The sequence below is a fragment of the Sinohyriopsis cumingii genome, chromosome 8, assembly GCF_028554795.1.
Source record: "Sinohyriopsis cumingii isolate HCF-2022 chromosome 8, ASM2855479v2, whole genome shotgun sequence".
Classification (NCBI taxonomy): domain Eukaryota; kingdom Metazoa; phylum Mollusca; class Bivalvia; order Unionida; family Unionidae; genus Sinohyriopsis; species Sinohyriopsis cumingii.
In genome coordinates, this window is record NC_142968.1 from 125,561,399 (window position 1) to 125,573,435 (window position 12,037).

Genomic DNA, 12,037 nt, shown 5'->3' on the forward strand with positions numbered 1-12,037 from the left:
TTCCATAGTGTGACAACCTTTTCGGGTACGCTAGGGAATCTTCGTTCTTCTCTCCATCACGACACCTCGCGAGGGTATGATGTTTTTTGCGTGACTTTATTAGGAAATATGAGTACATACAACTAAACCTTCATTACACAGCCCCCTTCATGATAAAATCATTCGTTTCGAACGGAACTTCAATAACAGATTGAGTATTAACACAAGGTGATCCCAACGATACCATGAAGGTAAAAAAGACTTTTGTTTATACATTATACGTTACTATAGTTAATATGGTTGGAGATAAAACGAATTTCCCTAAAATATGCATTGTGAAATCTCCATTTATGCATTATCATATAACAAACAAATATTCATGCATAATATCATTGAATAAGAAACAACATCAACATTTTAAATGTTTGACATTTCTGAGATATATGAAAATCTCTCTCTCTCTCTCAATCCGTTTAATTATGTACATGTATATGGTGTCTTACACCAAACTATTTAAAGGCATAAAGGGACAAATTGATATTTTACAGCTAAGTCTTATGAGAGCATTGAGTTCCTATTAAAATGATCCATGTGGCATATTTTCATGCCAGTGATAATGAAAGTTTTGTTTTGTGGCCCAAAAGGTAATTTTTGCATACTATATCTTTAAATTTTTAAGTCGGTCTTGGATTATTTTCTCCAAGCCTGACAGTTCATAAAACTTTCCTTCTGCTAGGAGTTCCTCTAACTGTACATAGCTGTATGGCAAAGGTCTGGACATAGGGCCAAAATTTATATTCCTGAGATAATGTAGGATAGTCCGAAAATGCCTTGGGTCTCGGTCGATAAAATATGTATAAACTTTTTCTACTTCATAGGGTTGCAGAGGGGATTCCTTGGTTATCATCTTGCTCAGTAGCGATGATGGATCTGCCGGCATGGTTGGAGTGGAAGTTTCAAATCGGGTCCCACTCACGTTGATAATTATCGGCTGTGATTGGCATGTGGTCATACCCATAAGTCTGATGAAGGACTTGTTGGTTGGTTCATATGTCGTAGTTTGGTCCTTGGGTCCTTTCACTTCATATTCAGAATACAATATTGACAGGGCATCTCTATCGGGTAGGTTTGGTTCAACTGAACAAGCAGACCTGGTGAAATCAGCGATGTCATTATTCTTCTTACACTGTTCTTGATGGAGTTGGATTGCACTCTCGATGCGTCATGTTCTACAGGGGTTTCCAGCCTGGTTGTTTCTTGTTCAGTGGGTGATGACGGGGTGACCTGCGCATGTGTACCAGCACCACTTGAGTTGAGTCCAATTCTTTCAGATGAGGAAGAGGATAATGAGGATAATGAGGAGGAGGAGGAAGATGATGAAGATGAAATAGAAGGAAAAATTTGATCAGCTTTGGTCTGCGTCTTGCATGGACGCCAGCTCTGGGATTGATGATTATTATCTGATGTTTCAGCAGCCATTGGTTTGGGTACATGTATAATTGAAACAGAGGCAGTTGTTGTTTGACTGTTGCTAATGGGCTTGGAGTTGGATATTGTCATAGTCATATTAGACTCTTCCTGATTGATGGCTGTCATCAACACTACTTTTCTTTTATTGTATGGCTTGTTTGCCTGTGTCGGTCTACGTAAGGGTATTACGTCTTCCTACCTTCTCTTTCGATAGTTTCTCATTGTCAGGAAGCTTTCCTTAGCTGATTTTTCTATTTCACGTGGGCCCCTCTCTTGCCTTCCAATTTTTCTGCGGGTGTTGCAGGTTCCCTTGTAAAGAATTGGACATATTGTCTACATTTTCTAATAAATTCATTGTACTATCTCTCTTCCTCTTTGCCATACTTCATATTCGCTCTCTTGAAGACGCTCATGGTGGCTCCAGGACACGATTTATATATGCTGTCATATCTTGCGCTGACTGCTTTACATATGCTCCACCTGTATCCAATTCCAGAGTTTGCAGTGGTGATGTGCTTTTCACAATAGTGGAGATTGGCAAATTCCAGGTCCCCACATATAATACATTTTAACCTTGTAATCTGGAAGTAAAATGTGAAATGTACAAAACGAAGCTTAAGAAGAATACATTTATATGTACGGTAAGTAATTATTTAGCTAATTCAACCAGTTTGATTTTTTTATCTCCTCTGTAAGGTTTAAGTAAATTGTGAGGAACCAATTTATGATTTGATTTTGGAATTTTCTGGATGCGAAAGATAACATCATTTATCTTTTGTATTATGATAAATGGACCTTCCCATGGACAGTATAATTTTCTACCTCTGCCTTTTTATGTGCGTCATATAACCACACAAAATCTCCTTTCACAATGCGATTTAGCTTTATATTTATGTCATCATCTTTTCCCGTGTGTTCTGAAGAAAGTTTAGTCTCCTTTCTTGCAAATGCATGTATTGTCTCTAATTTCTTTCTCAATCCAAGTGCATAATCAAATGGTATATTTTCCATTTCAGTTTCAACTCTACCCAGAATAAGATCTACTGGTAAATGCATGTTTCGGCCAAACACCATCTCACAGGGAGATACACCTGTTGATTCATGTCCTGCTGATCTATATGCCATCATGAGAAGGTAAATATGCTCAACCAGTCTCTTTTATTCTTTGAAACAAAAGCTGAAAGCATGGATTCAGTAGTTATATTTGCTGAGGTCTGTACTGGGTGGTTTGAGTTTTCTCTATTCTAAGTATTTTACAAACTTCCTGAAATACACCTGATTCAAAGTTAGTACCGTGGTCAGAATGAAACTGCATGGGGGTGCCAAAAATGATTACTACTCTTTCAACAAATTTCTGTGCAACAGTTGTAGCTTTTTGATTCCTAATGGGGATAGCATCAACCCATTTTGTGAAATAGTCGGCAACCACCAGTAAATATAAATTCCCTTTATTGCTTTTTGGTAAATGCCCATGCACATCAATTGCCCATCTTTCCATATGAGCTCCTGCATTGTTGGATTTCATAGGTCTTTTTCCTTTTTTATGAGGTGGTTTCCTGGAAGCACATTCATCACAAACACTACACCAATGTTTTATATATTTGATCATGTGTTGCCAGAAGTATCCTTCTCTAATTTTTGAAAGTTTTTTTTTAAATCCTCAATGGCCGCCTGTTACACTGTTGTTTAACTGCTTCAAAACAACAGCTTTTAAGCTCTGTGGAATAACTATTTGAAATTTGTGTTGTCTACATTGACCTGGGTCCCATTTATGGGATAGTAAATTATTGTATATTTCCAAGGAGTCAAATCTTGCCCAGTATTATTTAGCACTTTTATCTAAGTGGGAAATCTCAGACCATGTGGGTCTCACACCATTATTAACCCAAGGTATCACCTGTTTTAGTACTGGATCTTGTTTTTGTAAATACTCGTTGTTATTATTTATTGTATCGAGGTTATTGTTATTGTATGTTTTGTCATTTATCGTTTCAACATTTTCATAGCCAATATCCTTAGTGTTTGCAAGTGGATCATGGGACCTGGTATGTACCCTATAGCATTTGGAAGAATCTGACTGTTCTGATTGTGACTTCACTATCTACATTTTCATATTTCCTTTCTGCTCGGGTACAGTGATTACATTCCAGGCTTAGACAAGGTCTGCCAGATAATGCATATACATTGTCATGTAAACGTCCAGCTCTATACTCTATTTTGAACTGATAGGAAGACAGAAATTCAATCCAACGAGCAACCTGAGCTTCTGGATTTTTAAAGCTTAACAGCCAGGTTAGAAAACCCTGATCTATTCTAACTTTAAAATATCTTCCATACAAATATGGGTGGAAATGTTTTACTGAACTTACAATGGCTAATAGTTCTCTACGAGTCACACAGTATTTCCTTTCAGTCCTGCTAAAAGTTTTACTGTAATAGCATATAACCTTTTCTACTCCACGTTGTACTTTTGACAGGACGGCACTCAGACACATGTTAGATGCATCTGTGTCCAGTATGAACAAGTCATCAGGTGTAGGATATGCCAGTATTGGAGAACTTGTCAAGGTCCTTTCCAGTTTGTTAAAGGCCGCCCGATAGTTTTCAGTCCAGATAAATCTTGACTCTGCTCAGTAAGTTTGTGTAAAGGTCTCGCTATATCAGCAAATCCATAGACAAACTTTCTATAATATAAACATAGGCCTACGAATTGTTTAATCTCTTTAAAATTTGTGGGTGTTGGACAGCTGTTGACAGTGTCAGTTTTATCAGGATCAGTAGCAATGCCATTCTCGCTTACAATATACCCCAAGAAAGACACAGTCTTCCTAAATAAAGCACATTTCTTCGGGTTCATCTTAACGCTTGCATTCTTTAAGAAACTTGTCTTAGATTTTCTACATGCTCATCAAAAGTCTTGGAGAAGACTATAATATCATCAAGGTAGATGGTACATATTTTCCAAGATAGCTTTGATAAGGCCTTTTCCATCAACTTTTCAAATGTTGCGGGTGCTGTACACAATCCAAATGGCATCTTATCAAACTGCCATAGTCCACCGCCAGGTATAGGGAATAGTTTTGGGTCTGTCTTCAGAAGCAACCTTAACTTGCCAATAACCACTTTTTAGTTTAAGAGTGGAGAACCACTTTAATCCAGAGTGTGCGTATAGGGTACTATTCTTAGAAGAGGGTGATTATCTTCTGGGTTGCTGCCTAATAGACGGTGAATCACCTGCATTAACATGATGTTCAACTAGATCTGTAAAACCCATGTTATTGGTTGATCTTGAGAAAGTGTACTGATATATTTCATTTGTAGGTCTTTAACAGTTCCACGTTCAGTCTCAATTAATTCCTTACATGACTCCTGGAACAATGAGTCTAAATGTTCAGGTACTGTGTTTTCACCTAGGCAAGATTCGGTGACCTTTACCTAATTTACAGTAGATTGTTGTTCAATACACAATTTGACCACATCAACTGTAGCCACTACAGTGTTTTTGTGAAGTTTATACCCCTTGCCAGTAATATTTATAAACCCCAAGGGTACAGTACCCAAAGTAGGATTGATAACAGTTTTAGCCATGAAGTTTTGTGTTGGTTCCATTAAAGCAGTTGGTTCTTTAATAAGTTTTCCAGGGACAATAATTTCAGCATTGGGAGGGATGATAACACCATCCAAGACTGAAACACGGCTACAAATGGGTTCCATTTCAGTTTCATACCGAAAGCATGAAATATTTTTCCCTTCAACTGCTATACGGTTTTTATTTAAGTGAATATAAATCGAATGTCTAGTCATGAAGTTTACACTAAGAATTCCGTTCTGTTCTATATTAGCTATGCGAACCTCATGCCTAAGCTTTTGACTGCCTAGTTAAAGGTCAAGCCAGCATTTTCCTAGGAAAGGTTTCCTATCTCCAGCTGCAGTAACCAAATTTAATTTCACAGATTCAATCTGAAGTTAATCCATACTGTCTAATTTCTCTTTACATTTATTGCTAATGATAGTAACACTGGCACCAGTATCCACAAGCAGACGGATAGCATGACTTTCAGCTTCATTGATAGTTTTCGGCCTAAGTTCCCTTATACGGAACCTTATTTCTGAATATGGGATAGAGTCAATGAAATAATCAACAGCCAAGGTGTTTCATAAGGCTGAGTCTGATGATGGATAGGCTAACCGGGTTAGCTTTCGAACAGATTGTGCAAGTTCTGATAAGGACTCATCTTTTCCCCCAACTCTTGTTTGCAAGTTTGCTTATACATTTTTTACCGTTCAGCTGATTCAAATCTGATATTTAGTATCCGAACCAAACAATCAAAATATTCCCTCTCTCGAGGGCTTAATTCTGTTAAAACTCCCCCAGCACTACCACTAAGACTTCCATCCAGATATAAGGATTTTTCATGGTAGTTACAGTTATTGATCTGTACAACAATTTTAAATTGATACAAATACTTCTTAAAATCTTCATGCCCATTACACTGCTGGGGCTTGATTTTAACTTGTCCCTTGCCACAGACAAGGGTTGGGCTTTGTGAAAAAGAAGATTCCATATGGTTTTCATGTTTGTTTGAGTTTTGAATAGGTGAGGTAGTATTTCTGTATTCCCCATGAGAACCACCTATTTCCAGTTGCTTCTATAGAAATTTGTTTTTCCAAATTGCTTACATGGTCTGTAAGAGAATTAAAATCTTTCCTTAGCTCCCTTACATCTTTAATCACTTGTTTCAACGAATTTTTCATATCCAGTAAACTTCTCATATTTTCCTGTCTAAAGAGATCTAGCTGCTCAAAAATGTATTCAAAAAATGAATGCCACTAAGAGCCATGTTTTGTATATTTTCAGATGGAGAAACAAAATGGTGCAAAACTGGGGTTTCTTCTTCCTAATTGCCTCCGGCACTGGATTCGGACTGATCTTTTTCTCTTGTGAAAATGATTTCAGAATCATCCCTTTTTGATTTATCATTGTTAATAAAAAAATTGTTTAATAAAAATCTATTACTTTATTCCTTTTGTTTGCTTTTTATAGATTTTTTTAAATAATAAACATCAAGTGTTCTTTTGGTCCAACATTTCTGAGAAATATAGGAAACTTTTTTCCATTAATCCCACTTCTTGACACCAATGTAACGTTTTCTTGATCCACATAAGGTCAACGTTTTCGTAAAATAGGTTCGTCCCAGCCTAGCACTTAACCAAACGAAAACTGAGTCAGGATAAGTAAAATATAGTAGATTTATTTTATACAAACATTGGAATCACATAGTATAGACAATCATATTATATATATATATATATATATATATATATATATATATATATATATATATATATATATATATATATATATGGCTTACCCATCTATGGGTACTGACATGTACCCGATACTGGAGAAATGTACAAGTCAAGTTTGCAATGCCTTTACATAATTCCCCTTCTTTACTTTCTTGCACATGCATATATTATTGCATATATTATATTTGCTTTGGGACTGTTACTCAGGTTTGGAGACCTATGGTAATTTGGAATATATTTCCAAACAGGATAAATGGATAGTTCTTCTAATATTGCTATGGATGGTTTAATCCAACTTCAATAGTACTTGAAGCATTGCCATAGCCATGGTTTTGGTGTTTATACTTTTATCACAACAGCTTAAGTCAGTGTTTTAATGTGTGAAAGCAGCTCCCATCTGTCGATGCAGACGTGTTCATATACAAATACGGTAGATAATGGAAACTCAATCAAACAATTAAAACGCGTAACGCTTCCCGCCTCGTGACGTAATTTCAATACCTCAACATTGGAGAATATGTACTGAAATGACAGCGCGAGTCGGAATGTAGCTGAGTTTACAGGAATTAAGCATGTTAATCAAAGAATCATGAAGGAGACACATTGACATTTAACAAAGTATGCATCAAGGTAACGAAATATAATAATATCAAGACAGGGCATGTTTAATGTGTTTCAAAACGTACCTCAGGCGTGACAAACTTCCATAGTGTGAAAGCCTTCGGTTACCTGAGGGAATCTTCGTTCTTCTCTCCATCACGACACATTGCGAGGGAAGGATGTATTTGCGTGACTTTATTAGGAAATATGAGTACATACAACTAAAAATTCGTTACATCAGTTGCAACGATCTTCAAGACAACCTTTGATCAACCATAGCGTGCCAAACGACATACTAGAAAGTTCAGAGGTCGCAGGAAATCATATACGCTCCAAAGATTATCCGTGCCGCCTATATGTAACTGACGTCGACTTTGCATTATTATATTGACTTTCATTTTCATAAATTCAACAAGTTTAAGCTGTCTCCTCAATTATTTAAGAATATTTCTCTGGTACTAGGGATAGCGCGTCGGTTTGACTTTCACAGCCATTGTCTGTGTTAAGATAGTAGTAAATGAAAAACCCTTAGTTTAAGTTAAGAAATGTAGAAAAAACCACGCGAGTGACTCTGGCCGTAATCAGCTGATATGGAAAGTGACGCCATTAATTACTATTCCATAACATTCTTATGCACATCAAAACTTGGTCCCGTGAAATGGTAAGCACACATAGTCATGAAATTAATTTAAGGTCATCCAGATATTTGCAAGCGGTATCACCAGTAAATACTCCAGGTATTTTTCGATATTAAAACAGGTTTTTGCTCATACTGGTACATATATTAAGCTTGCGTTAATTTCGCTTTGAAATTATGCCTTCCGATTATTAAAACATTGCTTAATTAAATCAAAATAGCTTATTTTGTCTTTTTGACTTAAGGGATGCTAAAAATGATCTGTTTTGATTATTAGTTGTGCCTATATATAGCTTGAATATCGATTGTCCCTTAGGAATCCTAACATATACAGCTTTATGAACGTGTATGTGTTTGCAACTTAGTGGATCATAATTTGTGGAAGTACAACATGCGTGGCTTTCTTGCTAGCATGGGCACAAGTCATGAGGGATAGAGGCTGTGGCCTATACAAGGAGACATAGGAGCAAAAGAAAGTCAAACATGGAAAAATGACACTACTGCTTTGCATCCATAAGACTTGTACTAACTTTAATAAGGACCAATTAAAGTTAATTTGCCCAAGAGTATTTTCTACATAATTGTCTACGGCCATAACCATGGTACCTTACACGCGACTGTGGCATCATTTATACATATAATTGTTAATTTTGGAAATTATTTCATCTGGCTTTCAAATGCAAATCACATGATGAAACTTAAGTTATAAAAAAGTGGTTGCGATTCCTTAGTGCACGTTTATACTACTGATCGTGTTTTCTTCTTTTCTTGTGAAAAAGGCATTTATTATAAATTCGGAACTTCGGTTCTTACTCTTTGTTTAAATTTCAATATTTGACAGTACGCTCATTGCATTTGTGTACAACTAATGCAAACTCATCAAGTGTAATCTTCCATTTACTAATAGGCACCAACTTCCCTTCGAAGATCAGTACACGAGCTAGTAAATTATCTCGTGAAACCTGCCAAAAATAACCTGCAAAGAGTCCGCGCTTTCTATCGTTGGATTACAGATAATATCAGGTATGTCATACACTAATATTTAATTCATTTGTCGGAAGATACATTTAATACAAGCTCATACCAACGAATGTAATTAAAACAAGCAGATAGTTACAGGTTGACATGGGAATCAAAGAAATCCGTTTTCTCAGATGACTGTGCTAATAGTGGTCGACTGTTTATATAAGTAGTTTTTCACTAACGTATCCTGCAATAAAGAAGATATATGAACACGTTCAAGTTGATGGACACAAAACAAGTATGACATTGGGACCTAAGTTATTTTCACCACCCTTTTGAATCTCTCAGAATTTACTTTATCTATTTACGTTGACCATATTCGGATACAAATAATACACAAAGATTTCAATGAAAAGTGGCCTGATACAGATTGAAATCATGCCAATTTAATACATCGAATGTGCAGTATTTATACACAGTTTGGATAGTAAGATCTACAATTCTTATTTGGCATGTACCAATGGATATAACGACGGGATCTATGAAAAATGACAGTGAAACATTCACCAATCCGAATAATGCAGGAACCCAAACTTTGGATTAGTAGCATAATTCCGACATTATTGGTACAAACATATTTAGCCAGAGTTGTATTCATATGTATAGTCATGCCTATATAATTTTAGATATGATACGGAAGGATACTTCAGTGGCTTAACAAGCTCGTGTGATCAAAATGACGTTTTAAAGACAGGAAGATCTGTGTGCCAAGGATATGCGGATCTCTTTTCGGCTTTCTGCAGGTAAGCCACTATTTTTAAATGTCAGAAACTACACATATACATTTTTTGAAGAGAGCTTAAACCGTAACCATATAGCTACCAGTACAAGAGGACATTAATGTATATGGTCATTTACCCAATGTAGTTTCGCTCCAATGCAGATATTTCACTCTGTATCCTATTTATCACACAATCATGAACGTACCTGAGAATATTCTATGTTAATTTGTTTAACTAAAAGACGTATTAACATATGTGAAAATAAATCAAGTGTTTAAATCAGTATGTGTATAGTTTAATTTGTTTTATAATTACAGAGAAGTAAATATTCCTGTTGAGACGATCAGTGGGCATTCTAAGGGCTACAGTTACAACCCTGAAAAAGCTATAACGCCTTCCACGAAAACCAATCATGCGTGGAATGTTGTCCTTCTCAATGGTGATTGGCGGTTTGTAGAGTGTACTTGGGGAGCTGGCCATGTAAAGGAACAACAGTTTCACAAACAGTTCACAGAATTTTACTTTCTTACAGATCCAGAAGATTTCATTAGTGAACATTTTCCACGCATGAACAAAACCGAAGAACATGATTCAAAATGGCAACTGATGGACAAACCAATTTCATTGGAAGAATTTAGTAGACGAGTACATCTGTACAGCGCTGCACTAGAGTTTGGAGTAATTCCTGTGTCCCATTCGTCTGGCGTGCTTGAGGTACAATCGGATGAAACCATTACTATCCAAGACGGACAAAGAAACATAGAAAGCTGGGCGATACATTTCTTTCTCGACGATGGTACAAATATGAATAATTATACCATGTCTTATATGCAAAACCCAACAACTCTGAAAATTAATGTACGACCACCAACCGCTGCAAAATATGTTTTACAAATTTTCGCAAAGCCTTTCGGAAAGCAAACAGATTTCCACGATTTAGTACTTGAGTACATAATAAAATGTAGCGATCCTGCCAAGCTTGCGAAACCATATGTCTCTAGAGAAACACCTTGGGCTGTTTGCCCAGAATACATACAATACGGATTTGTTGAGGAAGCCTTAGCAATTCCGATGTTCATCGCAGAAGATGGAGAACTCACTATAAACATACCAACAACAAGACAAGTTGAGGCTATGGCAAAACTTAAGCATGCAGAAAAAAAAGATGTGGGTCTCAAACAATACACTCTTACTGAGTCATCTGCTACGAAAATAGTTGTCAGGGCCAGATTGCCTATGGAAGGTTTCTACGAGCTGGATGTTATGGCAAAACGACCATGGGAAGGCGGCGATAAGTACTGGTCATCCATAGCGTACCTGATAGATTGCCGAAAACCCATGATTCCATGCTACCCGTTTCCTGAATGTTACTACGGGGCTGTTGCAAAACATAACTGCCGACTTCTAGAGCCCTTAAAAGGCCTCCTCGCACCCAAATCGACCGTCAAATTTCGGCTCCAGTCTAACATTCTGCGGAAGATCATTATCTTGGAACAGAATTTAAGTAAAACAGGCGACAGTATTTTTGAGGGAACGATACTTACTCCAGACACAGGCACGATAATTGTATACGGATCAGAGAACAGCAGGGGATCCTTGGACGGTTTATATCGATTTTATGTTGCTGCTTGAATTGTATAACTAAGATTGTCATTACATCCATATAAAAAATCATTTGTTAATAAAGTAAATGGAAGGAATTTCTGATCCTGAAAGAACACACAATGTGTACAAACTATCCGTGAAACAAATGGTACAAGACCAATTTCATCCACGTCAAATGAATCTTGCAACATATGTCGTTTAATCTGACGTTTAAAGAAGCTTGAATTATAAACTCTGTCCAAATACTTTTACGCGCATGTGTTTCGTCGACGTTTTGGTTTGTAATTTAATGCAAAATTAGCAATAATAAACTTATTTCAGGAAGACTGCCACTACTTCACTAAAAGGTTCCATCTTAATCGAAATTAATTTAACTCTTTTTATTAGATAGCAGTTTGACACATTTTTACAATTTCGCGGGAAAACGAAGTCCGAAACCACGCCCCAAACCTGTACAGTTGTAAATAAATTAAATTATTACACGTTGTTCCATGTTCATATTCATCCCATCCGTCTGCAATATGATTTGTTGATTATTCATAAAATGGGGATATTAAGGATACTGGTTCATTTTTAAATGATTTTATTTTTGGACATTGCCTCATTTTAGGTACCTTATGGTTGAGTTCGTTGTTGTCATAATAAAACAATACACAATTCACAATTTAACATTGCAGTCAGAAGCAAATGT

At 36.5% G+C, this 12,037-nt stretch overlaps 1 protein-coding gene and 1 long non-coding RNA gene across 3 annotated transcripts in view; both read left to right on the forward strand.

Moving 5' to 3' along the window:
• Positions 1-11,672, forward strand: part of LOC149794584 (kyphoscoliosis peptidase-like) — a 32,354-nt gene extending 20,682 nt beyond the window's left edge. For both annotated transcript variants that reach the window (XM_089968873.1, XM_089968872.1), the window contains 3 exons: positions 8,904-9,019; positions 9,646-9,762; positions 10,059-11,672. In XM_089968873.1, coding sequence (XP_089824999.1) covers positions 8,904-9,019; positions 9,646-9,762; positions 10,059-11,373 — 1,548 coding nt within the window. In that variant the 3' untranslated portion in view covers positions 11,374-11,672. The remainder of the gene's footprint in view (positions 1-8,903; positions 9,020-9,645; positions 9,763-10,058) is intronic.
• On the forward strand, positions 1,181-6,470 carry LOC149794585 (uncharacterized). The gene is made up of 3 exons (XR_016423057.1): positions 1,181-2,583; positions 3,927-4,082; positions 6,308-6,470. It is a non-coding gene; the product is annotated as an uncharacterized LOC149794585 (long non-coding RNA).
• Positions 11,673-12,037: the final 365 nt, after the last annotated feature.